This window comes from Salmo trutta, chromosome 20, assembly GCF_901001165.1.
Source record: "Salmo trutta chromosome 20, fSalTru1.1, whole genome shotgun sequence".
Taxonomy (NCBI): Eukaryota; Metazoa; Chordata; class Actinopteri; order Salmoniformes; family Salmonidae; genus Salmo; species Salmo trutta.
The window spans coordinates 11,807,949-11,835,506 of NC_042976.1; the positions used below are offsets into that span (position 1 = coordinate 11,807,949).

Here is a 27,558-nt window from a genome sequence, read left to right on the forward strand (position 1 = left end):
TTAACATATGAACTCCTGCTGTATCTATGAGTTTATACAGGCTGTGAAATCAGACTTTGAAAACACCAAAACAAACATAAAAATTCCCTTTAGATAGCTAATAAGCTGGAGCACAGATTTGGTGCATAATTACAGTTTTAAGCAAAGTTATACTAGTAAAAGCAAAGCAGCCCCAACGTGATAAATAAGAACATAGTCGTGCGAGAAGTACTTATTACAGAACTGTGACAGAGCAGTTTGCCCAGGCGACTGTAGGCGGGACTGATCAAAGCTTAACACTATCTGGTGGGTTCTGTTGGGTTTGGGTTGTGGAGGATATAGAGGCTGTGGAGGCTGGGACAGCACAGTACACCATGTCACCTGCTGGGTGAGGAGATGAAAGTAGTAACATCAGAGGGTTGCACCATGGTTAACACCATCTCATCCAACCATTCGATCGCACGTGTGTGCATTCAGTGTGGTTGTGTGTGAGAGTGCATCAGCGTGTAAAATCTGTTTCTGCCTGCTTGCGCCAAAAGAACCAAGAAGAACATGTCAGTTTTAGAAACAGCCAAGATGGTATCTACCTGGGGTCCTTTTCTCCACCTCCACAGGATGTTAGTGTTTAGCTCAGGATGGATCAAGGCTTCTGTAGCATATGTTTCCAATGGGCCTACAATACAGAATAGAGACTAGAGTATTCCACAAATCAACATGTTTGATTTGCATGGCACAGAAACACTGCTATGTGTTTAAACAAAACAATCTGGCGTGAAATCGAGTTAATACAAAGTGGTAATGTACTCACAGACTTCTCACTTGTGTCTGGACTATTTTTCATCATTGAATGTAAGGATCATTCAATTTGGTGTACTTTGTCACATATTTCAATTTCTCAGCTCCATGTGCTAGAGCTCTTTTTAGGGATGTAAATGCTCAGTTGTGCTACATTTTAGCATATCCTTGACAGCCATTTTGAGTCTTTGGTTTTAGCTGTTGATTTATTGCATCTTTGAGGACAAAAAGCTCATGAGCAACTTTAATGCTAGAAAGACTTCCAAACCCCAAGGATATCTAGAGAGTGTGAAAACTGTTACGACACCTCACCGGTCAAGACCCTGGTGAGGACGTAGAGCACGCAGATGAGCTATCCTGAGACGGTTTCTGACAGTTTGTGCAGAAATTATTTAGTTGTGCAAACCCACAGTTTGACCAGCTGTCGGGGTAGCTGGTCTCAGACCATCCCGCAGGTAAAGAAACCGGATGTGGAGGTCCTGGGCTGGCGTGGTTACACGTGTTCTGCGGTTGTGAGGCCGGTTGGACTTACTGCCAAATTCTTTAAAACGACATTGGAGGCGCCTTATGGTAGAGAAATTAACATTCAATGTTCTGGCAACAGCTCTGGTGGGCAGTCCTGTAGTCAGTATGCCAATTGCACGCTCCCTCAAAACTTGAGACATTTTTTATTGTCTTCAGCACAAGGTGCACCTGTGTAATGAACATCTAATTAATATGCCACACCTGTCAGATTGATGGATTATCTTGACAAAAGAGAAATGCTCACTAACAGGGATGTAAGCAAATGTGTGCACAAAAGTTTAGAGAAATAAGCTTCTTGTGCATATGGAACATTTCTGGGATCTTTTATTTCAGCTCATGAAACATGGGACCAACACTTTACATGTTGCGTTCATATTTTTGTTCAGTGTAAGTTGAGGGTTTAAAATGTATCATAACAAAACACAAAAATACGAATTCCAATTGATTTGGACCCTTACAAAAAAAGAATACATTAATATTTGATCCATTTAGTATTTTCTTAGGGCTTGTTCACTTTACACAGTAATCTTGGATGGCCTTGAGGTCAATGAAGAGGAGAGAAGTACAAAAATCTTTGGATGATTAAAGTGTCTTTGTAGAGGGCACGTGTGGGGTTACGGAATACAGAAGCATTTCTAACACACAGCAAATTAAACCTGTTACCTTCAGAAACACAAATGAACCTATAACGAACTATCGGTGGTTGATGAAAACAGTAGTACACTCATACTGAAACAGTCACCGATGGTACCCTATTCCGTTTATAGTCCACTACTTTTGACCAGGGCTTCTTGAATAGGGTGTCATTCCGAATGCAATCTATATATTAGCTGCTATTGAATGTTATTACACTGCTAAATACTGTAGATTATTCTATTTAAGAACTCACAACATATCATTTCTCTTTGAATGGAGGTATAAACTTATACAATAACACTTTCAATGCCCTTTGCTACAAAATTGCGAATGGCATCTCAAAGCTTTAATTGTAGCATACGATGGAAAAGGAACAGGCAAGCAACGTTATATTATGTAATTTTCAAATCTAATTTCGCTTTGTGGGTATTACAGAATTTCTATGCTTTCCATGTATGCCCATTAGTTTTAATTATGCAAATTTCTATCAAATTCTACATCAATAATATTTAGTAACATGCAAGAGAATGTCTGTTCAGATAGAAGGTTTAATTTGCGATTATCAGCACGTGTTCACTGTGAGCAGATCAGCAATGTGTGGATAAATTGTTGACAACAGAGCTTTATTTTCATGTCATCCAACAAATGCAAACGTCTGGAGTTTGTTAAACGGCATTGGCACTTGGATTGGAAATGGTGCTATGGTCAGATGACATGAAAATAGAAGTCTTTGGCTACGCACACCAGTGGTGTTGAAAGAATGATTTACAGTATGCACAGTAAATAACCCATACAGGGAATTCGGAAAGTTTTCAGATCCCTTCCCTTGTTCCACATTTTGTTACATTACAGCCTTATTCTAAAATTGACTTAAAAAAATCCTCATCAATCTACACACAATACCACATAATGACAAAGAGAAAACAGGTTTTCATAAATGTTTGCAAATGTATTACAAAAATAAAAACAGAAATACCTTATTTACATGAGTATTAAAACATTTTACATGAGACTAAATTGAGGTGAGGTGCATCCTGTTTCCATTGATCATCTTTGAGATGTTTCTACAACTTGATTGGAGTCCACCTGTGGTAAATTCAATTGATCAGGCAGGAAAGGCACACACCTGACTATATAAGGTCCCACAGTTGACAGTGTATGTCAGAGCAAAAAACAAGCCATGAGATTGAAGGTATTGTCCATAGAGCTCAGAGACAGGATTGTGTCGAGGCACAGATCTGGTAGCAAAATATTTCTGCAGCATTGAAGGTCCCCAACAACACAGTGGCCTCCATCATTCTTAAACTGAAGAAGTTTGGAAGCACTAAGACTCTTCCTAGAGCTGGCAGCCTGGCCAAACTGAGCAATCAGGGGTGAAGGGTCTTGGTCAGGGAGGTGACCAGGAACCCGATGGTCACCCTGATAGAGCCCCAGAGTTCCTCTGTTTGAGATGGGAGAACCTTCCAGAAGGACAACCATCTCTGCAGCACTCCACCAATCAGGCCTTTATGCTAGAGTTGCCAGACTGCCACTCCTCAGTAAAAGGCACATGACAGGCCGCTTGTAGTTTGCCAAAAGGCACTTAAAGGACGATCAGACCATGAGAAACAAGATTCTCTGGTCTGATGAAACCAGGAATGAATTATTTGGCCTGAATGCCAAGTGTCACATCTGGAGGAAACCTGGCACCATCCCTACGGTGAAGCATGGTGGTGGCAGCATCATGCTGTGGGGATGGTTTTCAGCGGCAGGGAATGGGAGACTAGTCAGGATCGAGGGAAAGATGAACGGAGCAAAGTACAGAGAGATCCTTGATGAAAACCTGCTCCAGAGCGCTCAATGCCTCAGACTGGGCCGAAGGTTGACCTTTCAACATGACAACGACCCTAAGCACACAGTCGAGACAACGCAAGAGTGGCTTTTGGACAAGTCTCTGAATGTCCTTGAGTGGCCCAGCCAGAGCTCGGAATGAACCCGATCTAATATCTCTGGAGAGAGCTGAAAATAGCTGTGCGGCAATGCTCCCCATCCAACCTGACAGAGCTTGAGATGGTCTGCAGAGAAGTGCACTGTACCTACTGTAAAATGTGGTGGCGGTTCTTTAATTTTGCTATTTTGCTACCACTGATCCTATTAAGGTTAACGGCATTATGAACTTTACCCAGTACCTGACATTTTGCACAAAACCTGGTTACCTCTACCAGGAAGCTCAAACTTGGCAGCAAGGCCCAGCAAGACAATAAGCCCAAGCACGCATAATATTCCAAAAATAAATTATTAATTGACCACAAATAATTTTGAAAAAGACTCAGTGTCGTTATTCTTGCAAGTGGGAGGGTGCTAGAGTATTGAAAACAAGGGTGCCAATCACTTTGACCACTATCTTTTCGAGGAAAAAAACAATTTCTCTGAGCAATTGTATTAGTATAAAATAGTATAATTTCCCCATTTTTCCAACCAGACAATATACAGTGAGGGAAAAAAGTATTTGATCCCCTGTTGATTTCGTATGTTTGCCCAATGACAAAGAAATGATCAGTCTATAATTTTAATGGTAGGTTTAATTGAACAGTGAGAGACAGAATAACAACAAAAATATCCATAAAAACGCATGTCAAAAATGTTATAAATTGATTTGCATTTTAATGAGGGAAATAAGTATTTGACCCCTCTGCAAAACATGACTTAGTACTTGGTGGCAAAACCCTTGTTGGCAATCACAGAGGTCAGACGTTTCTTGTAGTTGGCCACCAGGTTTGCACACATCTCAGGAGGGATTTTGTCCCACTCCTCTTTGCAGATCTTCTACAAGTCATTAAGGTTTCGAGGCTGACGTTTGGCAACTCAAACCTTCAGCTCCCTCTACAGATTTTCTATGGGATTAAGGTCTGGAGACTGGCTAGGCCACTCCAGGACCTTAATGTGCTTCTTCTTGAGCCACTCCTTTGTTGCCTTGGCCGTGTGTTTTGGGTCATTGTCATACTGGAATACCCATCCACAACCCATTTTCAACGGCGAGTTGAGGCGATGCCAAAGAGCTCCATTTTGGTCTCATCTGACCACAACACTTTCACCCAGTTGTCCTCTGAATCATTCAGATGTTCAATGGCAAACTTCAGATGGGCATGTATGTGTGCCTTCTTGAACAGGGGGACCTTGCGAGCGCTGCAGGATTTCAGTCCTTCACGGCGTAGTGTGTTACCAATTGTTTTCTTGGTGACTATGGTCCCAGCTGCCTTGAGATCATTGACAAGATCCTCCCGTGTAGTTCTGGGCTGATTCCTCACCGTTCTCATGATCATTGCAACTCCATGAGGTGAGATCTTGCATGGAGCCCCAGGCCGAGGGAGATTGACAGTTCTTTTGTGTGTCTTCCATTTGCGAATAATTGCACCAACTGTTGTCACCTTCTCACCAAGCTCCTTGGCGATGGTCTTGTAGCCCATTCCAGCCTTGTGTAGGTCTACAATCTTGTCCCTGACATCCTTGGAGAGCTCTTTGGTCTTGGCCATGGTGGAGAGTTTGGAATCTGATTGATTGATTGCTTCTGTGGACAGGTGTCTTTTATACAGGTAACAAGCTGAGATTAGGAGCACTGTGCTCCTAATCTCAGCTTGTTACCTGTATAAAAGACACCTGGGAGCCAGAAATCTTTCTGATTGAGAGAGGGTCAAATACTTATTTCCCTCATTAAAATGCAAATCAATTTATAACATTTTTGACATGCGTTTTTCTGGATTTTTTTGTTGTTATTCTGTCTCTCACTGTTCAAATAAACCTACCATTAAAATTATAGACTAATCATTTCTTTGTCAGTGGGCAAACGTACAAAATCAGCAGGGATCAAATACTATTTCCCTCACTGTAGCTCAGTATTTGTATTATTTATTTTAGACAGTAATTTTTTCTCATCTTTATCAAGGGTGCCAATAATTTTGGTCATGACTGTACATACAGACAATTGTAGCAGTAAATTCCAATGTCAAAGAGACACATTCAGAGAAAATAATGTCTTCTAATTAAGCCTTGGTGGGAAGAAAAAAACATTTTTGAAGGTTAATTCCTCATACATTTATCATAACTTATTACAATCACATCTTATCCTGAGAATATTAATAATAATTTATCAGTCAGAGATAATCTTTTCTGAGTGTGAATCACTACCTTGCAGTAATGAAACTGAACAAAATAACTTCTGCTTAGTGACAATAACCTATGTAAAGCTAAATTTGCACAAAATGAGAATATTACTTGGTAGTCTTCATAGGTGTAATGAAAAAAGTTTACCTTGTTGGAATGGTATAAAAGAGGTCTATCTCTCTTGGAGGGTGTTATAGTCATATCTGTACCCTAGCAGAAGGACTATTGTCCAGGAATGACCATAACCTTTCTGAGAACATACTTTTCCTCTTATATGGCATTATACTATAATGTTAAGCAATTCATTCATATCAGTCTGGCTGGTGGTGGAATATATTCCAGTGACTGGAATATTTGTTGGGGGTTCTGTGAATGTATGTAACTCAGATGAAGTGGCTTACATAGTGTACCATATGGATAGATCATATTCTTCTAGTTCCTATTAGCTTCCCTTGTCAGGCGTTTACCAGTAGCTGGCAACAAGGGGGTTGCAAAAGTCCGGTAACTTTCACATAATACGCAGGTTTTCCAGAAATTCTGGTTGCAGGATTTCGGATGTCCACCTGTTTATTCCCTTGTGATTCTGGGATTATTCCTCTTCCAACCGGTATTTCCGGAAAACCTGGGAATTTTGTCAACCCTAATGGTGGGTAACTCTTAATGCCAGCTACCGGTATACACATGACAAGGGAAGCTAATGGGAGCTAGAATAATATGTACAGCTGAGTTACTTAAATAAGTAACCAGGAAAGTAACTAAAATTTTGAAACCCTACCCACCATATATTAATAGTGCTTTGCCAACCTTGATCTCACATACACTCTTAGAAAAAAAATGTGCTCAGAAAAACCATATAGAGTTCTACGGATTGGGTTCTATGGATAGAACCCTTTTATCTTTTCTTCCAATTCCGAAAATCAACCCTCAATAGAGCATAATGGGAAATATGATAATGATGGGCGTGGTTTTGAGTGTTTTACTCAACACAGAGTAAAAAGGACACAATCACCCTCAGCTCTGGTTATTAACAACAACACAACAGCAGCACTGGGGATCTTTTACACCACTGGGTGTTAAGTTAATTTACCTCGTGAATCAACACTAGAAATGTTACACTGAAAAACCAACACTAGGCAAAACTGGCAAATTTGCAGTGCACCATTTACTGCAGTACACTGCTGGTCCATACTACCTTCTATTCTCCTACTCTCTACTAAATAAAATCACAAAAAATACTCGTTTGAAAGACATAATTCAATGCAAAGATACCAACTATGTCAGTACTGTATATGTACAATTTCTAAGGGAATGCTAGATATACAGTGCTTTCGGAAAGTATACAGACCCGTTTGCTTTTTCCACATTTTGTTACGTTACTGCCTTATTCTAAAATTGATTAAATTGTTTTTTCCCTCCTCAATCTACGCACAATACCCCAGAATGACAAAACAAAAACAGGTTTTTAGAAATGTTTGCTAATTTATATAAAAAAAATCAAACTGAAATATCACATTTACATATTCAAACCCTTTACTCAGTACTTTGTTGAAGCACCTTTGGCAGCGATTACAGCCTCGAGTCTTCTTGGGTATGACGCTACAAGCTTGGCACACCTATATTTGGGGAGTTTCTCCCATTCTTCTCTGCAGATCCGCTAAAGCTCTGTCAGGTTGAATGGGGAGCATTGCCGCACAGCTATTTTCAGGTCCCTCCAGAGATGTTCGATTGGGTTTAAGTCCAGGCTTTGGCTTGGTCACTCAAGGACATTCAGAAACTTATCCCGAAGCCACTCCAGGGTTGTTTTGGCTGTGTGCTTATGGTTGCTGTCCTGTTGGAAGGTAAACCTTCGCACCCAGTCTGAGGTCCTGAGCGCTCTGGAACAGGTTTTCATCTCTCTGTGCTTTGCTCCGTTCATCTTCGCCTCGATCTTGACTAGTCTCCCAGTCCCTGCCGCTGAAAAATATCCCCACAGCATGATGCTGTCACCACCATGCTTCACCATAGGGATGGTGCCAGGTTTCCTCCAGACGTGACGCTTGGCATTCAGGCCAAATAGTTCAATCTTGGTTTCATCAGACCAAAGAAACTTGTTTCTCATGGTCTGAGAGTCTTTAGATGCCTTTTGGAAAACTCCAAGCAGGCTGTCATGCGCCTTTTACTGAGGAGTGGCTTCCGTCTGGCCACTCTACCATAAAGGCCTGATTGGTGGAGTGCTGCAGAGATGTTTATCCTTCTGGAAGCTTTTCCCATCTCCACAGAGGAACTCTGGAGCTCTGTCAGTGACCATAAGGTTCTTGATCACCTCCTCGACCAAGGCCCTTCTCCCCCTATTGCTCAGTTTGGCTGGGTGGCCAGCTCTAGAAAGAGTCTTGGGTGTTCCAAACTTCTTCCATTTAAGAATGATGGAGGCCACTGTGTTCTTGGGGACCTTCAATGTTGCAGACATTTTTTGGTACCCTTCCCTAGATCTGTGCTCGACACAATCCTATCTCTGAGTTCTATAGACAATTCCTTCGACCTCATGGCTTGGTTTTTGCTCTGACATGCACTGTCAACTGTGGGACCTTATATAGGCAGGTGTGTGCCTTTTCAAATCACGTCCAATCAATTGAATTTACCACAGGTGGACTCCAAACAAGTTGTAGAAACATCTCAAGGATGATCAATTGAAACAGGATGCACATGACTGCAATTTCGAGTCTCATAGCGAAGATATTTCTGTTTAAAATGTTTAATGCATTTGCAAGAATTTCTAAAACCCTGTTTTTACTTTGTCATTATGGGGTTATTGTGTATAGATTGCTCGGAAAAAAAACGTAATCCATTTTTATAATAAAGCTGTAACGTAACAAAATGTGGATAAATTAATGGGGTATGAATAGATTCCGAAGGCACTGTATGTACAAATATTCCCATATAAGTTCAAAACATTCCCATACCTGTCTTTTTAAACTAATCAGATTACTCAAACTCCTGATGTTGAAGTTTAAACATTCATTAAAATAAATAAAATGTAAAAAAAAATGTAAAAGCGCATTCAGATGGGATCTATGTAGAACCCTTCTTGTCTTCCAAACAATTATCAAATAACCCTTTATTCTAAACACGTTTCTTAGGATGAAAACGTTTCTAAGTAGACCTCTTTGCCTTACAAAGAACTCTTGTTTTCCAATAATTTTTCTGATAATTAATCTGATAATCTTGGTAGAAGCCTATCCCTCCGCAAAGAACCCTTTTGGAGGCCTTTTTTTCTAACGTTGAACATTGGACATAAGCATTGCATATACTGTAGCCTGCAGTAGCAATCTGTTATAAGAGCAAAACAACTTACATTGCTCATAAGGGACATTGGACTTAATTATAGCACTGAATATATATTGTAGCCTACAGTGGTAATGTGGTGTGTGAGTTAACTGAGAATTACAGTGAGGTGGACAATAAGGCAAGCAGTCTCTAAGTATAATGACTCACAGTTATAGCTGCTGTCATATTGCACCAAGGCATACTAAGCAACAAGACAAAGGCAAGAACACATGGTTTACCACCTGTTGTCCATGCTTGCGTGTACCAATGGCATGGTGAGTAAAATTAATGGAAGCTGACACTTTATTTTTTAACTGCACACAAGCTAATGAGTACAACCTGTCTTGGTGACTTTTAATGAATATGATTGGGTTAAACTGCCCACACATACACACACTGGGCAAGGAGTGAGGAGCTACAGAGGGAGGGAGAGGGATGTTTTTACTTTGGCAGTGTAAGCACGTTTACCCCTTTTGAATGTAATTGAATTGAGAGAGGGAGAAGAGAGAGAGACAGAAAGAGACAGGGAGAGAGAGGGGGGAGAGAGAGAGAGAGAGGGCAGAGAGGGGGGGAGGGAGGAGAGAGAGAGGGGGGAGAGAGGGGGAAGAGAGAGAGGGAGAGAGAGAAGACAGGGAATGTGCACACGGCCCATAAAAAGAGGTGGAAACTGAGCAGCAGTTCCTAACCTCCTGCCAAATATATGACCATATTAGAGACACATATTTCCCTCAGATTACAGATCCACAAAGAATTCGAAAACAAACCCAATTTTGATGAACTCCTATATCTATTGGGTGAAATAACAGTGTGCCATCAAAGCAGCAAGATGTGTGACCTGTTGCCACCATAAAAGGGCAACCAGTGAAGAGCAAACACCATTGTAAATACAACCCATATTTATTTTCCTTTTTGTACTTGAACTATTTTCATATCATTACAACACTGTATATAGACATAATATGACATTTGAAATATCTTTATTATTTTGGAACTTCTGTGAGTGTAATGTGTACTGATCATTTTTATTGTTTATTATCGACTTCACTTGCTTTGGCAATGTTAACATATGTGTAACGATGAGCGAAGGGGGGGAACCCAAGAGCAGACTCAAAAGAACGTTTATTGAACACAGAGAAATGGGGAGGGCAGAACCGGGGTAGCTCAGATGAGTTGCAAGAACCAGGAGTGTAGAGGGAGGTTGGAGTTGGCTGAGTAGAACAGGGGAACAGGTCCTGAGGGGGATCCAAGGTCGTGGTGGTGAGTGATATCCAGAGCAAGGTGGTTGGTGGTGAGATGTGGAACAGGAGACAGGAGCCAGAGACAGAGCGGTAACTGCAAGGAGAGGACAAAATGGTGTAAGGCAGGAAAACGAGCACAGCACACCTGTCTCCAACCACACAATCACACCGAGAGAGAGAGAGAGAGAGGTCATGAGCAGATGAGCCCCTAAATTTTTTTACAAGGACTTATACAGGATACTACCCTCCACAAAATAACCTTCACTCCAAATCAAAACTCCAAACCAAAACCTGATTTTGGACTAAATTACCTGGAAGGATTCTGGAATGATTTTTATTACCAAGGATTCTTACTGCCAAGGACTACCCAGCAAACTTTCTGACAACCAGCAACCAGGAAAAGAAGCACAACCGAAACCCGAAAATATCCTCCAACCTGGAACTGAGTAAGTAATTTTCAGTCTGAAGCTACCTTGAGTCACCGTATGTCAACCTGTACAAGAATGGAACAGTCGTGGTGCAGGGCATCTTCATACATTTCCAAAAGGACTTCCACAGAATCAAAGCGAGAGCACAGCAGGGGGAGCTTTCTCTTGGTGACGACTTCCCCACCCCTAGCGAGTCTCATCACACCTCTTCAAACTGTCCTGCAGATGAGTATTGTCCCCCCCAGGTCCAACAACTTCACTGCTCCTCCATCATTGAGAGGGATACATTCACAGAGCTGGAGAGAGACATGGTGGACCTTAGAGAGCTAGTCCACACACTCCAGACAGCCCAGACACAAAAAAACAGACCCGCTCAACACCTCTCCCCCTACACTACCCAGAGGCGGTCTGAGTGAGTTGGCTGCCCTCTGGTCTGAAGTGAGAGAACTTAAGGAGGAGAGCGAGGAACACATGGCACAGCGCAGGAGGAGGTGAGTAAGCTGAGGTGTGACAATCAACCACCCATGAGAGAGCTAGCCATCCCCCCAGAGAAGCCAACAGAACAGCCCACTTCAGACCTCAACCACAGCCTTAACACCACAGCAGGACAGACAAGGAAGAATCCACCAACCCAGGAGAGTCCCCTCCTTTCACCCCCCATCAGCCCACAGGATAGTCTCCTGACAACACCCCTACACTCACTGAGGACACTCAAAAGCCAGAAATTGTGCTCCTCATTGACTCAAATGGGAAATACATTGATGAGAGGAAAGATTTTCCAAAACTGCAAGTGGGTAAACTCAGGTGTCCAAACACCTGGCATCCCCCAGCCACAACAAAGTACACACAGGCACAAACAACCTGAGAGCCCAGCAGGAAAGGGTGGCACAGCACTCAAGGGAGTGATTCAAAAAGTCTCTTCCACTTTCCCCAATGCACAAGTGGTTGTCTCCACCTTTCTACCATGAAAAGACATTCACCCTGCCAACATACAGCGGGTGAATGCAAGCATTTCCCAGGACTATGCCTCAAAACCTAATGTCTAACTGGCCCACTACCACCCTTGACTTGAACAGCCTTTATGACCAGGTCCACCTCTACAAGGCAGCAGTCCCCACCTTTCCCAGGACCCTGAAGGACGTCACCCTCAACCACAGCCCCTCACACAGGAGCAACAGAGAAACGAGCACCCAGCCCAGACCAGTGAGACACCCTCCCAGACCAGCGAGACACCCTCCCAGACCAGCGAGACACCCTCCCAGACCAGCGAGACCCCCCGGAGGATCTGCACAGAGAGGATGCACATCAAGAGGACCTACACCAAGACCACAGCACCACCAGCCACATTCCCACCCCAACCAGTCAACCCATCCCCCAACAAACTCTAGCCACACCCTATATAGCCCCCCCCCCCCCAGATCAGACCTATGCCCCTGCAGCAAGGACCTCAACATGACAGTGGCACAAATGCCCAGGCTGTGAGCAGACCAGCAGGAAGAACCCCCACTAATACACCCACCCAAGCACCATCCTGCGACCTAAGAGGTGTGTATCAGACGCTCAATATGCTCTGCTCACACCTACTGTATTGGTCTGAGTCTAAACCACAGGAAAACAACACTAGACACTATGGAACACAAAGCTTTTACTATCTCATCTTGGAAAATACAAGGTCTGAGGTCATCTGCCTTTGGACTAAAGAGTAGGAACCCAGACTTCATCAAATAAATTGGAAATACAGACATTGTCATCCTACAAGAAACCTGGTATAGAGGAGATGGACCCACTGGTTGCCCTCTAGGCTACAGAGAGCTGGTAGTCCCATCCACCAAACTACCAGGTGTGAAACAGGGAAGAGACTATGCTAATTTGCTAATGAGCAGACCCCTCTATTAAATTAGTCAAAACAGGAACATTTTACATCTGGCTAGAAATTAATAAGGAAATAATCTCAACTGAGAAAAATGTCCTCATGTGTGCTACCTATACTACCCCAATAGAATCTCCATACATTAACGATGACAGCTTCTCCCTCCTAGATGGGGAGATCAACCATTTCCAGGCCCAGGGACATGTACTAGTCTGTGGCGACCTAAATTCCAGAACTGAACAATAACCTGACACTCTTAGCACACAGGGGGACAAACACCTACCTGGAGGTGACAACATTTCCTCCCAAATATGCCCCCCTAGACACAACTATGTCAAAACAACCAACAAAAAAGGTTCACTCCTGCAGCTCTGTCACATGCGGGGTCTGTACTTATAGTCAATGGTAGACTTTGAGGGGACTCTTACGGTAGGTACGCCTACAGCTCATCTCTTGGCAGTGGTACTGTAGATTACTTTATCACTGACCTCAACCCAGAGTCTCTCAGAGGGTTCACAGTCAGCCCACTGACACCTCTATCAGATCACAGCAAAAGCACAGTCTACTTGAACAGAGCAATACTCAATCTTGAGGCATCAAAGCCAGAGAAACTGCATAATATTAAGGAATGCTATAGATGAAAGGAAAGTAGTATAGAAACCTACCAAAAAACAATTAGGCAACAACTAATTCAATCCCTTTTAGACAACTTCCTTAGATGAAACGTTTCGGTATATAGACATAATGACATTTGAAATGAATTAATGTCATTTTTTGTTGTTGTTTATTTCACTTTTTTTTATTATCTATTTCACTTGCTTTGGCAACGTTAACATATGTTTCCCATGCCAATAAAGCCCTTTGAATTGAAGTGAGAAAGAGAGAGAGAGCATTTATCTTTGTTCAAACGAGCCAGTGGACATTGATGATATTGTAGCCTACAGTGGCAATCTCGTGTGTGAGCTACCTGAGAATTACAGTGAGGTGGACAATAAGGAAAGTTGTCTGTAAGTATAATGACACAGTTATAGCTTCTGTCATATTGCACAGAGGCATACTAAGCAACAGGACAAAGGCAAGAACACATGGTGTAAAACTGCAGGGTTGGGGAGTAGTGAACTACATGTAGTTCAACTAGTAATTTACCCACATTTTGCAGTAGCTTGGTGGTAGTTGAACTCAATTCAAATCTTGGTAGTGTTTTTAAGGGTGGAAAAGGGTGGTGATTGGGCAGCGGGCATACATTGTTTTTCAAAATTGTTATACAAGCAAAGAATCCTTACTTTACGAGGCCTTTCTTCCAAAATATATATATTTTTCCAACTACTGGAACTACACACTACATTTGTGCAAAAATAAAATATGGGTGAAGTAGGCAAGAACATCGTTTTTGTATTTAATATGCTAAATTACACCTTCTGTTACCATATGATGCCAAAGGGACCTGTTCTTGCTATTTTTTGTCTATGACATTACAGATTTAACTATGATAATTTTTCACGAAGTAGTTTGCATATAGTGAACTACTTTTCAGTTATTTTAACTACAAAAACGATATTTTTATTAAGGGTGTTTTTAGTGTAGCCGTCACGTCTGTCAGAATGATCGGACCAACGTGCAGCATGGTTGTAGTTCCACATCTTTTTATTTATAGTGAAACGTTGCAATACACCAATTAACTGAATATACAAAAACAACAAACCGTGATGCAGAGAGGAAAACACACTACTCAAAATTAACAACCCACAAACCCAAAAGGAAAAACCCCCTACTTAAATATGATCTCCAATCAGAGGCAACGAGGACCAGCTGCCTCCAATTGGAGATCAACCCCCAAAAAACAACAACACAGAAATAGAAAACCTAGAACACAAAACCTAGAAATAGAAACCAAGAAAACCAACCAAACACCCCCTGTCACGCCCTGACCCATCTACTATAGAAAATTACCTCTTACAAGGGTCAGGACGTGACAGTAGCTTAACTTCTTCCAGTGTGATGTAATATTGGCTTGCTAATCTATATTTTCAGAGTAGCTTCACCAAAACTGTGAGTTGAGCTCAACCCAATCCAACGGACTATTCTGATCTGACAAGCTTCACAGTAGGCTTTGAATTCAATGTGCTCAGGATCGGAAAATTATAAATATTACAATGTCAGTGGTGGAAAAAGTACCCAATTTTCATACTTGAGTAAAAGTAAAGATACCTTAACAGAAAATGACTCAAGTAAAAGTGAAAGTCACTCAGTAAAATACTACTTGAGTAAAAGTCTAACAGTATTTGGTTTTAAATATGCTTAAGTATCAAAAATACATGTAATTGCTAAAATATACAAAATATCAAAAGTAAAAGTATAAATCATTTCACATTCCTTATATTAGGGAAATTAGACACCACAATTTAATTTTATTTAATTTTTTTATTTAAGGATAGCCAGGGGCACACTCCGAAACTTAGACATCATTTACAAACAAACCACTTGTGTTTGGTGAGTCCGCCAGATCAGAGGCAGTAGGGATGTTCTCTTGATAAGTATGTGAATTGGACCATTTTCCTGTCCTGCTAAGCATTCGAAATGTAACAAGCACTTTTGGGTTTCAGGGAAAATGTATGGGGTAAAAAGTACATTATTTTCATTAGGAATGTAGTGGAGTAAAAGTAAAAGTTGTCAAAAATATAAATAATAAAGTCAAGTACAGATACCCCCAAAAACGACTTAAGTAGTACTTTAAATAATTTTTACTTAAGTACATTACACCACTGACAATGCTAGGGATTACCATTGTGTAATTGTATGTAAATACATATATTGTCCAGAATAGAATATGAAGTGAAGTGCAGTTGCATTGATTGTGTTGAGAGGATTGATGATTAGATCTTTAGGGGAACTGATGCTTTAGCAGGTATTCCCAAACTGGGGTATACGTACCACCAGGGGTACGCGCAATGCTGTCGGGGGTACGCCAAATATGTGATTGACATTTTTTTATATATATTTAAAAAAGACATTTACCATTTTTTATTTTAATTTTTACATTTTCAAACAGTCCATTTAGATTTTCCAACGGGGCTATACATATGAATGAGGTTTTTTTCTTGCCTGAGTAGCCTCGTTTCACTGCCAAAAATAAAATTAAACCATCTAGTGTTAAGCGAAATAACAACACAATGTAAAATACAGGAAGCCTAGTCAAATAATTAACATCCAATCACATTAACCGTTACTCTCTCGCGGGAATTCCACTAACAGTCCGTATGGAGCCAAACGTAGCTGCTGCTCATTCCGTTTGCTCGAAAATGTATTAATGGTTAAAGAAAGTAAGGCCCGCGTGATCTGAATCTAGGATTACAGGGACTCTCCATAACTATATTCAATGTGCGGGACGAAATTGAGGATATGATTAAGAAGTTGGAGCTCTTCTCTGTCTGCATTATTAACAAGGACAACACACAGGTCTTTCCATCATTGTATGATTTTTTGTGTGCAAATGAATTCAAGCTTACGGACAATGTCAAATGTGAAATTGCGAAGCACCTGAGTGAGTTGGGTGTGCAATTACGCAGGTACTTTCCCGAAAGGGATGACACAAACAACTGGATTCGTTATCCCTTTCATGCCCTGCCTCCATTCCACTTACCGATATCTGAACAAGAGAGCCTCATTAAAATTGCAACAAGCGGTTCTGTGAAAATGTAATTTAATCAGAAGCCACTGCCAGAGTTCTGGATTGGGCTGCGCTCAGAGTATCCTGCCTTGGCAAATCGCTCTGTTAAGATACTGATCCCCTTTGCAACCACGTACCTATGTGAGAGTGGATTCTCGGCCCTCACTAGCATGACAACTAAATACAGGCGCAGACTGTGTGTGGAAAATGATGTAAGACTGAGACTCTCTCCAATACAACCCAACATTGCAGAGTTATGGACGTCCTTTCAAGCACACCCTTCTCATTAACCTGTGGGGAGTTATTCACAATTTTATATGTAAAATTGCTAAATAAAGAGGAAAATTATTAATTATTATTATATTATTATTTGTGCCCTGGTCCTATAAGAGCTCTTTGTCACTTCCCACGAGTCGGGTTGTGACAAAAACACATTTATTCTTATGTTGAATAAATGTATTGTATAGTGTGTGTGAGGCAGGCTTCCAATGATGGCAAAAAACAGAGAGTGTGCTGACCCTGGTGCTAGAGAGGGTACGCAGCTGGAGGTTTGGCAACTACTGGGGGAACTGATGCTTTAGGGTGACTGATGCTTGTGCATTCCCACTCGCACTGTGCTGATGAGAAACCTCTTACAGACAACATCTGCGGAGTTCAGGATGAGTTTATTCTGTTCTTTTACCATCAAGTGGAAGATGGAACAGAATCAAAAGAGAACCCCCTCTCACACGCACTTTGGAGACAGCAGTAACACAGACTGTGTGTTTTCCTGTGCGATTATTGATGTTTCACTTTCCTCTTCTTATCCTGCCTCCAACCCAGGTCACGAATAGGTTCCCTACTTCCTGCTCTGCACATTATGTTTCTGAAGAAACAAGTAGTGGTGCCAGGTGTTATATTTGAATTAGAATTGATAATTGGATGCTGGGAGGGCGCCATGACAACAAGATCTCATAGTTTCCCTTAGGAATTAGACATATTATGAATGACGTCTATTTTCTGACACATTCATTCGCGTGAACAACTCAAAGGTTAAAAGAGTTTAGGCATTCATTCCCAGTGGTTAAGGTTAGGGCTATGGTTTGGTGAAGGCTTTGCAAACCAACCGACCTCATACCATCAAGTATCATCAAGTATTCTCACAGCTTGCTAGAGCATTGTGAACTGTGGTGTCGCAGTAGTCTGTCTGAGCAGCGCGCTTTGGATGCAAGAATCATGAGTTTTGCGCCCAGTGCTGGTCAATATTTTTTATAAAATGTTTTGTTGAGTGCTGAGGAAGGGAAATATTTACGTTCTCTGAACCTTTTCAAATGTCCAAAATCTACAAGGAAAAGGATGGTTTAGTGTGATGCGCACACATACACATGAATGTATGGAAGCACTCACCCGCACACATGCACACACACCACACACACAGAAGCTCACACATAGGTGTGCACACACACAGTTCAAAGATTGAGTAGCTCTACTTGCACTAATTACCAGCTGTTGTACATGCCTGCAGTGAGGAGCTAGATGGGAGGGAGAGGAATGTTTTTCTCTGGCAATGTCAGCACATGCTTACCCATTTGAATTTAATTTAATTGAGAGGGGGAGGGAGAGAGAGAGAGGTGGGGGTAAGAGAGAGAGAGAGTGAGCGAAAGAGAGGGGAGAGAGAGCGAGAGAAAGAGGGAGGGGAGAGATAGGGGGAAAGAGAAAGTTGGGGAGAGAGAGAGTGGGGGAGAGAGAGAGGGGTGTAGAGAAAGATATATATATATACTGCTCAAAAAAATAAAGGGAACACTAAAATAACACATCCTCGATCTGAATGAATGAAATAATCTTATTAAATACTTTTTTCTTTACATAGTTGAATGTGCTGACAACAAAATCACACAAAAATAATCAATGGAAATCCAATTTATCAACCCATGGAGGTCTGGATTTGGAGTCACACTCAAAATTAAAGTGGAAAACCACACTACAGGCTGATCCAACTTTGATGTAATGTCCTTAAAACAAGTCAAAATGAGGCTCAGTAGTGTGTGTGGCCTCCACGTGCCTGTATGACCTCCCTACAATGCCTGGGCATGCTCCTGATGAGGTGGCGGATGGTCTCCTGAGGGATCTCCTCCCAGACCTGGACTAAAGCATCTGCCAACTCCTGGACAGTCTGTGGTGCAACGTGGCATTGGTGGATGGAGCGAGACATGATGTCCCAGATGTGCTCAATTGGATTCAGGTCTGGGGAATGGGCGGGCCAGTCCATAGCATCAATGCCTTCCTCTTGCAGGAACTGCTGACACACTCCAGCCACATGAGATCTAGCATTGTCTTGCATTAGGAGGAACCCAGGGCCAAACGCACCAGCTTATGGTCTCACAAGGGGTCTGAGGATCTCATCTCGGTACCTAATGGCAGTCAGGCTACCTCTGGCGAGCACATGGAGGGCTGTGTGGCCCCCCCAAAAAATGCCACCCCACACCATGACTGACCCACCGCCAAACCAGTCATGCTGGAGGATGTTGCAGGCAGCAGAACGTTCTCCACGGCGTCTCCAGACTCTGTCACGTCTGTCACGTCCTCAGTGTGAACCTGCTTTCATCTGTGAAGAGCACAGGGCGCCAGTGGCGAATTTGCCAATCTTGGTGTTCTCTGGCAAATGCCAAACGTCCTGCACGGTGTTGGGCTGTAAGCACAACCCCCACCTGTGGACGTCGGGCCCTCATACCACCCTCATGGTGTCTGTTTCTGACCGTTTGAGCAGACACATGCACATTTGTGGCCTGCTGGAGGTCATTTTGCAGGGCTCTGGCAGTGCTCCTCCTGCTCCTCCTTGCACAAAGGCAGAGGTAGTGGTCCTGCTGCTGGGTTGTTGCTCTCCTACGGCCTCCTCCACGTCTCCTGATGTACTGGCCTGTCTCCTGGTAGCGCCTCCATGCTCTGGACACTACGCTGACAGACACAGCAAACCTTCTTTCCACAGCTCGCATTGATGTGCCATCCTGGATGAGCTGCACTACCTGAGCCACTTGTGTGGGTTGTAGGCTCCGTCTCATGCTACCACTAGAGTGAAAGCACCGCCAGCATTTAAAAGTGACCAAAACATCAGCCAGGAAGCATAGGAACTGAGAAGTGGTCTGTGGTCCCCACCTGCAGAACCAGTCCTTTATTGGGGGTGTCTTGCTAATTGCCTATAATTTCCACCTGTTGTCTATTCCATTTGCACAACAGCATGTGAAATGTATTGTCAATCCGTGTTGCGTCCTAAGTGGACAGTTTGATTTCACAGAAGTGTGATTGACTTGGAGTTACATTGTGTTGTTTAAGTGTTCCCTTTATTTTTTTGAGCAGTGTATATAGAGAGAGGGAAAGAGATAGTGGGGGAGAGAGAGTGAGGAAGAGAGGGGGGGAGAGAGAGTGAGGAAGAGAGGGGGGAGAGAGAGTGAGGTAGAGAGAGGGGGGGAGAGAGAGAAAGAGAGGTAATCTTGGTATGACATCGGACGTGTTTTCCCCACTCGGTTGAAGAACGATTTTCTCCCTGTATTTCTACTGCACCATCGTCCAAATTTCGTTTCTGTCCTTCTAACGAAGTTTCAGCACCATGGATAGCTCCTCCCGGTCTTCAGCACTGAAAAACGAAGACAGAAAAGAAAAGCACGCAACTCAAACGGTCCTTGAATAGAAAAGTTTCTGAACTATTCCCTCAGTCAAGACTTGCTTTAAAGTGTTGTTTCTACTTATGATACATTATAAAAGAGTGACAAAATCTCAACTTCTGTGCATTCAAACCTGGAGAGTGATTCATGTATTAGGTGGAGTTTCGTGTCAGGCTGTGTAGCGCTGTTAGTTTCCTGTTCAATAATTTGAATGCTGAAATAACAGTGTGCACTGAACGGACAAGGGATGATTGTGGAAATTAAAGAAGAGAAAATGGTATTTGCCGAACCACCAAAAGATCCCCGCGTCCTATAGTTTAGTGATATCAACAGCACGTACCTTTTCAAGTCTTCACCAAGCTTGGCGAGGACCGGGAATTTGCGCGCTTCTCTCTAAAAGTGTAGACATTCGGAATGGACACTTGTTCTGAGACGTCGTGGCAGGGTGTATATGCTATGTAGCCTACTGTATGGAAGAAGAAATGTGTGTAATGGATAAGGAATTATTTTCATGTGTTTGCAGGCGCTCTCTGACCTTTTCCTAGTTTTTGCGCTTGTGTCACCTGCTCGGGAAATTGATATTTTATGAACCTTTTAACTTTTATTTTTGAAAATTTTGCAGTCATAGTCGAAACAAGTCTGATATTTAACATGTTTCCTAATACGGGAATGGTGAACCTGATGACGACCATGGAAGTCGGAATGGCAAATCATTTTTAACCTAAGTACTAATATTGAGTTTCAAACACCAGATAGCCAACGCTTTTTTTTTTTTACAAACAGCTATGAGAAAAAGTGCCTTGTTTGGAGGTATGGTGCAGTGGATCTTATGGAACTTCGTCTCATTCCTCCTGTGCTGGACTTTTGTTGACGCACAGGTAAGAAACAAAACTTAGGCCAAATTGTTCAGCTGTGTTGGAAATATGACATTACATTTTGTTTTAGCAGCAAGTAGGGGTGCTGAGGGTTCTGTACTATCCCCAGAATTATTTTTTTCCCTTGTTTTTTTTTAATCACAAAAGTATTACACTGGGCCTTTACTTGTAATGTATTAGTGGAACAATATAGCCATTTGTAGCTTTGTTGTTTAGATTTTGTTTTGATGAGTGCAATATGTTTAGAATAGTATAAATTGCCAAAGTTGAACATTGAGTAAAAAAGAATATCAGCTGTGGAAAATCGTATTTAGACTTTCATGATGAATCGATTATTTAACCCTGTTAAATACGACCAAGCATAGATCCAAATGAGGGGGGAAATTAATTACCCTTCAGAAATACTTATTATAGGACTCTGAATATGAAAATTCTGGAAACATTTCAAAAATGCCACATTGGGCTTCAATGGTACTGTAGGAATAATATGTGGTAAGAAAACTGTGAAATTCTATTAAAATCACATCAAAATGGATGAAAAGCATTTACATATGATGGAAAATATTGTCTATTGGTATATAAATCTGAAATGACGTTTTTATATGTCTGAAATGTCCAAATTGATCAACACAACCAATACTTTTTTGTATTTTGCAATCAAAAACATATTTTTGGAAGGTAAACTATTTTGTAGGTTTTCTATATTTAATAGTAGTAATATTTGGTTCCTTCTGGATGAATTTGAAGCGTTAACCTCCTATCTTCTTTGCTATAAAAGGAATGTTCGTCAATGGAAATATTCTGACCTCCTAAACCACACCTTTAAATTGTAAAAAAAAGATGTATACCCTACGGTTCAAAAGTTTGGGGTCACTTAGAAATGTCCTTGTTTTTGAAAGAAAATCAATTTTTTTGTCCATTAAATGAACATCAAATTGATCAGAAATACAGTGTAGACATTGTTAATGTTGAAAATGACTATTGGTGCTGGAAATGGCAGATTTTTTATGGAATGTCTACATAGGTGTACAGAGGCCCATTATCAGCAACCATCCCTCCTGTGCTCCAATGGCACATTGTGTTAGCTAATCTGTCACGTCCTGACCAGTAAAGGGGTTATTTGTTATTGTAGTTTGTTCAGGACGTGGCAGGGGGTGTTTGTTATATGTGGTTCGGGGTTTGTTGGGATATGTATTTATGTAAGAGGGGTGTTTGTTTTATGTGTTCTGGGGTTTTTGGGTAATGTTCTTGTTTTGTATTTCTATGGTTTTCTGTGTTGTGTATTTCTTTGTTGGCCTGGTATGGCTCTCAATCAGGAACAGCTGTACATCGTTGTTGCTGATTGGGAGTCATACTTAGGTAGCCCTTTTTTCACCTGTCTTTTGTGGGAGGTTGTTTTTGCACCGCTATGTTTAGCCTGCAAGACTGTTTGTCGTTCGTTTGTTTTCTTGTTTTGTTCTTAAGTGTCTCAATAAAAGTAAAGATGAGCACTCAACCCGCTGCGCCTTGGTCTACTCCATACGACGACCGTTACAGAAACTCCCACCAACAACGGACCAAGCAGCGGGTCCAGGAGGAGCAAGGATCCTGGGCCAGGGAGAGAAGGGAATGGAGGACATCTTGGACATGGGAGGAGGTAATGGCAGGGGGCAAGACCCTGCCATGGAAACAGGTGGAGACAGTGAGGGAGGAACGGCGAAAGTGGAGCGAAGAGCGGGCCCAACGAAGGATGCGCGAGAGGCACCACCAATAATTTTTTTTTGGGGGGGCACACAGGTAGTTTGGCTGGGCCAAGGGTGAGCCCTAAGCCAAATCCCCGTGCTTATTATGGGGAGCAGCGGATCAGAAGAGCACCGTGCTATGCGGAGGTGCGCACAATCTCGCCCATGCGCACGCACAGTCCGGTGAGAGTGATTCCAGCCCCTCGCAAGTGCCTTGCTCGAGTGAGCACTCAGCCAGTAGGGGTTGTGTGCTCCAGACCTCCAGTACAGACCTCCAGTACTCCAGTACAGACCTCCAGTACAGACCTCCAGTACTCCAGTACAGACCTCCAGTACTCCAGTACAGACCTCCAGACCTCCAGTACAGACCTCCAGACCTCCAGTACTGACCTCCAGTACTCAACCCGCTGCGCCTTGGTCTACTCCATACGACGACCGTTACATAATCCAAGTTTATCATTTTAAAAGGCTAATTGATCATTAGAAAACCCTTTTGCAATTATGTTAGCAGAGCTGACATAATTGCAAAAGTGTATCCAGTTCCTGCTCCTCGCACTACCCTTGAGGTGCGTGTCTCCAGTCTGATACCTCCAGTACCAGCCCCACGCACCAGGCCTCCAGTGCGTCAGCCCATTCCAGCTTGGCCTGCTCCTGCTCCTCGCACTAGCCCTGTGGTGCGTGTCCCTAGTCTGGCACATCCTAAGCCAGCCCCACGCATCAGGCCTTCAGTGCGCAGTCCCCGTCCAGGGCTTCCGACGACAGTGCCTCGTCCAGAGCTTCCGACGATAGTGCCTCGTCCAGAGCTTCCGGAAACAGTGCCCCGTCCAGAGTGTCCGGCGACAGTGCCCCGTCCAGAGCTTCCGACGACAGTGCCCCGTAGAGAGACAGCCCACAGTCCGGAGCCAGCAGAGACGGCCCACAGTCCGGAGCCGAGAGAGACGGCCCACAGTCCGGAGCCGAGAGAGACGGCCCACAGTCCGGAGCCGAGAGAGACGGCCCACAGTTCGGAGCCGAGAGAGACGGCCTACAGTCCGGAGCCGAGAGAGACGGCCCACAGTCCGGAACCGGTGCAGCGAGAGTCGCCCTACAGTCCGGAACCGGCGCAGCGAGAGTCGCCCTACAGTCCGGAACCGGCGCAGCGAGAGTCGCCCTACAGTCCGGAACCGGCGCAGCGAGAGTCGCCCTACAGTCCGGAACCGGCGCAGCGAGAGTCGCCCTACAGTCCAGAATCGGCGCAGCGAGAGTCGCCCTACAGTCCGGAATCGGCGCAGCCAGAGTCGCCCTTCATCCCGAGGTCTCCAGCGATGCGCATCAGCCTGAGGTCTCCAGCAACGCACATCAGCTTGTGGTCTTCAGCGATGTGCCATAGCCCAGAGACTTCGGGAAGGGTAACATTTAATAATTATTTAGCGGGGGTGGACAGGTTAGGTGGGGGAGTAAGGCCGGAGCCACCTCCGTAGTTGGTGGGTTGGGGAGGGGGGGGTGTAGCACAAGAACCGTCGGTGACGGTGGCCACCCTCCCTTCCCTCCCTTTAGTTTGGGGTTATTTTTGTGTTTTTTGTGTGAGGTGCATCCGGGGTCTGCACCTTTGGGGGGGGGGGGGGGGTACTGTCACGTCCTGACCAGTAAAGGGGTTATTTGTTATTGTAGTTTGGTCAGGACGTGGCAGGGGGTGTTTGTTTTATGTGGTTCGGGGTTTGTTGGGATATGTATTTATGTAAGAGGGGTGTTTGTTTTATGTGTTCCGGGGTTTTTGGGTAATGTTCTTGTTTTGTATTTCTATGGTTTTCTATGTTGTGTATTTCTTTGTTGGCCTGGTATGGCTCTCAATCAGGAACAGCTGTACATCGTTGTTGCTGAGTGGGAGTCATACTTAGGTAGCCCTTTTTTCACCTGTCTTTTGTGGGAGGTTGTTTTTGCACTGCTATGTTTAGCCTGCAAGACTGTTTGTCGTTCGTTTGTTTTCTTGTTTTGTTCTTAAGTGTCTCAATAAATGTAAAGATGAGCACTCAACCCGCTGCGCCTTGGTCTACTCCATACGACGACCGTTACATAATCCAAGTTTATCAATTTAAAAGGCTAATTGATCATTAGAAAACCCTTTTGCAATTATGTTAGCAGAGCTGAAAATGTTTGTGCTGATTACAGAAGCAATAAAACTGGCCTTCTTTAGACTAGTTGATTATCTGGAGCATCGACATTTGTGGGTTTGATAACAGGCTCAAAATGGCCAGAAACAAAGAAATTTCTTCTGAAACTCGTCAGTCTATTCTTGTTCTGAGAAACGAAGGCTATTCCATGCGAGAAATTGCCAAGAAACTGAAGATCTCATACAATCGCTGTGTACTACTCCCTTCAGTATTGGGTTCTCAGGGGGGATGTTTTAACACAGCTTACAGTACCTGCATGTGCAGCAGATCTAAATCACTGACATGCCGTTACTAACATTTTCCCCTTCCCTGAGACCTAGAAAATGTTGTTCTTATTGTATAAATGAGATGACAAATGGACTGAATTCATAATTTGATCCTGTGAGACCCAATGTTGTAAAAATGCAACATTTAATAAAGTGCATCCTGTACATGTCCTAAACTCAAAAATCATGCCAAACACTACATAGTTCATCTCTAGATGTATCTCTTAGTAGTATTTGTTCTGTGTCAGTATTATTATTGTGGCATCAGTAGGAAGCTTCTAAAACATTAGAAACCTGTCCACATATCAAAGACCACACTGGTCCCAAACACAAGCATATGGTGTAAGTCATTCAAGCAAGTACATGACTTGAAATAAACCAAGTAGAAAAAAATACATTGAGAAAGAAACATTTTGAGCCAGAGCTAGAGATAGTTTTGTAAGTGTTGCAAAAACATAACAATGGGCAAAGGGTTGAGAAACTGAAACATTGGGACACATTCGTATTGATAGACAAATTAGAGAGATTTTTCTCCTTCTAAATTCTGCAAATATGGATAACCAAATACTTCAAGAGTAACTTTGATGCCCCCTCTACACATCAAAATAACAAATATTCATAACATGACCAGGTGACTTATTAAATCCAGGAAACAGGTTAAAGAAGGATTTTTAAACCTTGATCAAATTGAGATTGTGTATGGGTGCCAGAGGGTGAACGGGCAAGACAAAGTAGTACTAATATCATTCCATTTAATCTGCTCATCAATGGAGGTTCTTGGTCCCCATGCTCCCCCATGCTTCCCCATGTTCCCCCATGCTTCCCCATGCTTCCCCATGCTTCCAGGCTTCCTTTGGACAAGAGCTGTCCATCACAGCACACATTCACCTTCTCTCGTTTCCCTTTCTATTTGATGCTTCTAATGTATCTGTGTCTGTGCCTGCAATGAGCTGTTGAGGTTGTTAGCGTCTATAAGGTTGACTCCTAGTCAACTCCGTTCAATCAGCCAGGTGTATGTAATTCAGCCTGCCAGTGAAGGTCCATTCAGCTCCAGGCCTTGATGGACAAATATCAGTTACATTTTTCGTGAATAGGTTTGCAATTCAAAGGAATACAGTACATAAGTTATGCATGTGGACCATGTAATATTGAAAAATGTTGTTCTGTGCAAGGACATGCACCGTCTAAATAGTGATTCACATGGCAACATGAAGCACATTCATAATCTTACTTTGAAAAGATATACAACCAGGAACTAAAATGTAAACGCTTTCAACTCCTTCCTGTACTTTAGGCTACTTCAGGATTGCAACAGGTCTTACACATAGACAGACTTAGAAGAGGTTTGTTTTTCCGTAAGGGACAAATATAACAACAGAACGAGCTAATAATAAAAAAAAAGTAAATGTCCTTAACAATGTTTAATATTTTTAGTGGGATTTGAAAGGGAAGCATTACTCCAACTGAAGAACATTACATTCTCTTCCTCCTCCTCCTCCTAGTTCTCTGGTCTCAGCGTCTTCACCATAATGAACAGCATGCTTATTATCAACAGGAAGATAAGGGGGGAAAGAAACGCACAAACAACAACATCATTAAACTCTTCTGTGGATTCCTCATTAGGTAGTTCAATGTGCACTACTTACTTATTTGTTAATCAGAGCTAAGAACTACAATAACACTGAAGTCCATGAAGAAGACTATTTGAAGAGTGAGCGAACCATCTGAAAATAATTGCTTGCTCTTCTGGCCTGCAGTCTGGTAATTTACTTTGGAAGTGCTGAAATTCTGCAGCAACTATGATAGAAATAATGCATATCGTCGCTGTCTGATGTCCAAAACTGAACATTTTCAGGAAATTGAAAAAAATGACCATATTTTCCCATGAACGAACATTAAACATTTTTGAATACATTTTCTTGGTCCTAGAGTCATGACATTTTCAGAGTACACTTAGGAAACTTACTGTTACTGTTTTTAGTTTAAAAAAATGTTTTCTATGAGGTTTTCATCAGACAACAACAATATCCATTATTCACAGTTCCTCAGGTGTGATGTGGGTGCATTATTCTTCATGAAGCTTGCATAAAAACATTTTTATTTTTATTGTGTAGCATTTGTTATCTCTTTACATTGTGATATTGTCACTGTCATATGTCTTTCATTACTTGTAAATCAGGTTAGAAAAAATGTGTGACAAATCTTCAAGTCTCTGTGTGAAATAAGGTGGCAATCAGATCATAGCAGATAAAAGTTATCACTGCTGAACTCTAGCATAGCCTGTAAGGTATTGATCTGTTTAAAGAGCGACTCCATTCCAGTGGCTG

General features: G+C 42.5%; 1 protein-coding gene across 1 annotated transcript in view; it reads left to right on the plus strand.

The window, feature by feature from the left end:
* The first annotated feature begins 20,960 nt into the window (after positions 1-20,960).
* The window catches only part of LOC115155552 (parathyroid hormone 2 receptor-like), a 73,366-nt gene continuing 66,768 nt past the window's right edge, over positions 20,961-27,558 (plus strand). The window contains exon 1 of the mRNA XM_029702253.1: positions 20,961-21,097. Within this exon, the coding sequence (XP_029558113.1) occupies positions 21,005-21,097 (93 nt within the window). The 5' untranslated portion in view covers positions 20,961-21,004. The remainder of the gene's footprint in view (positions 21,098-27,558) is intronic.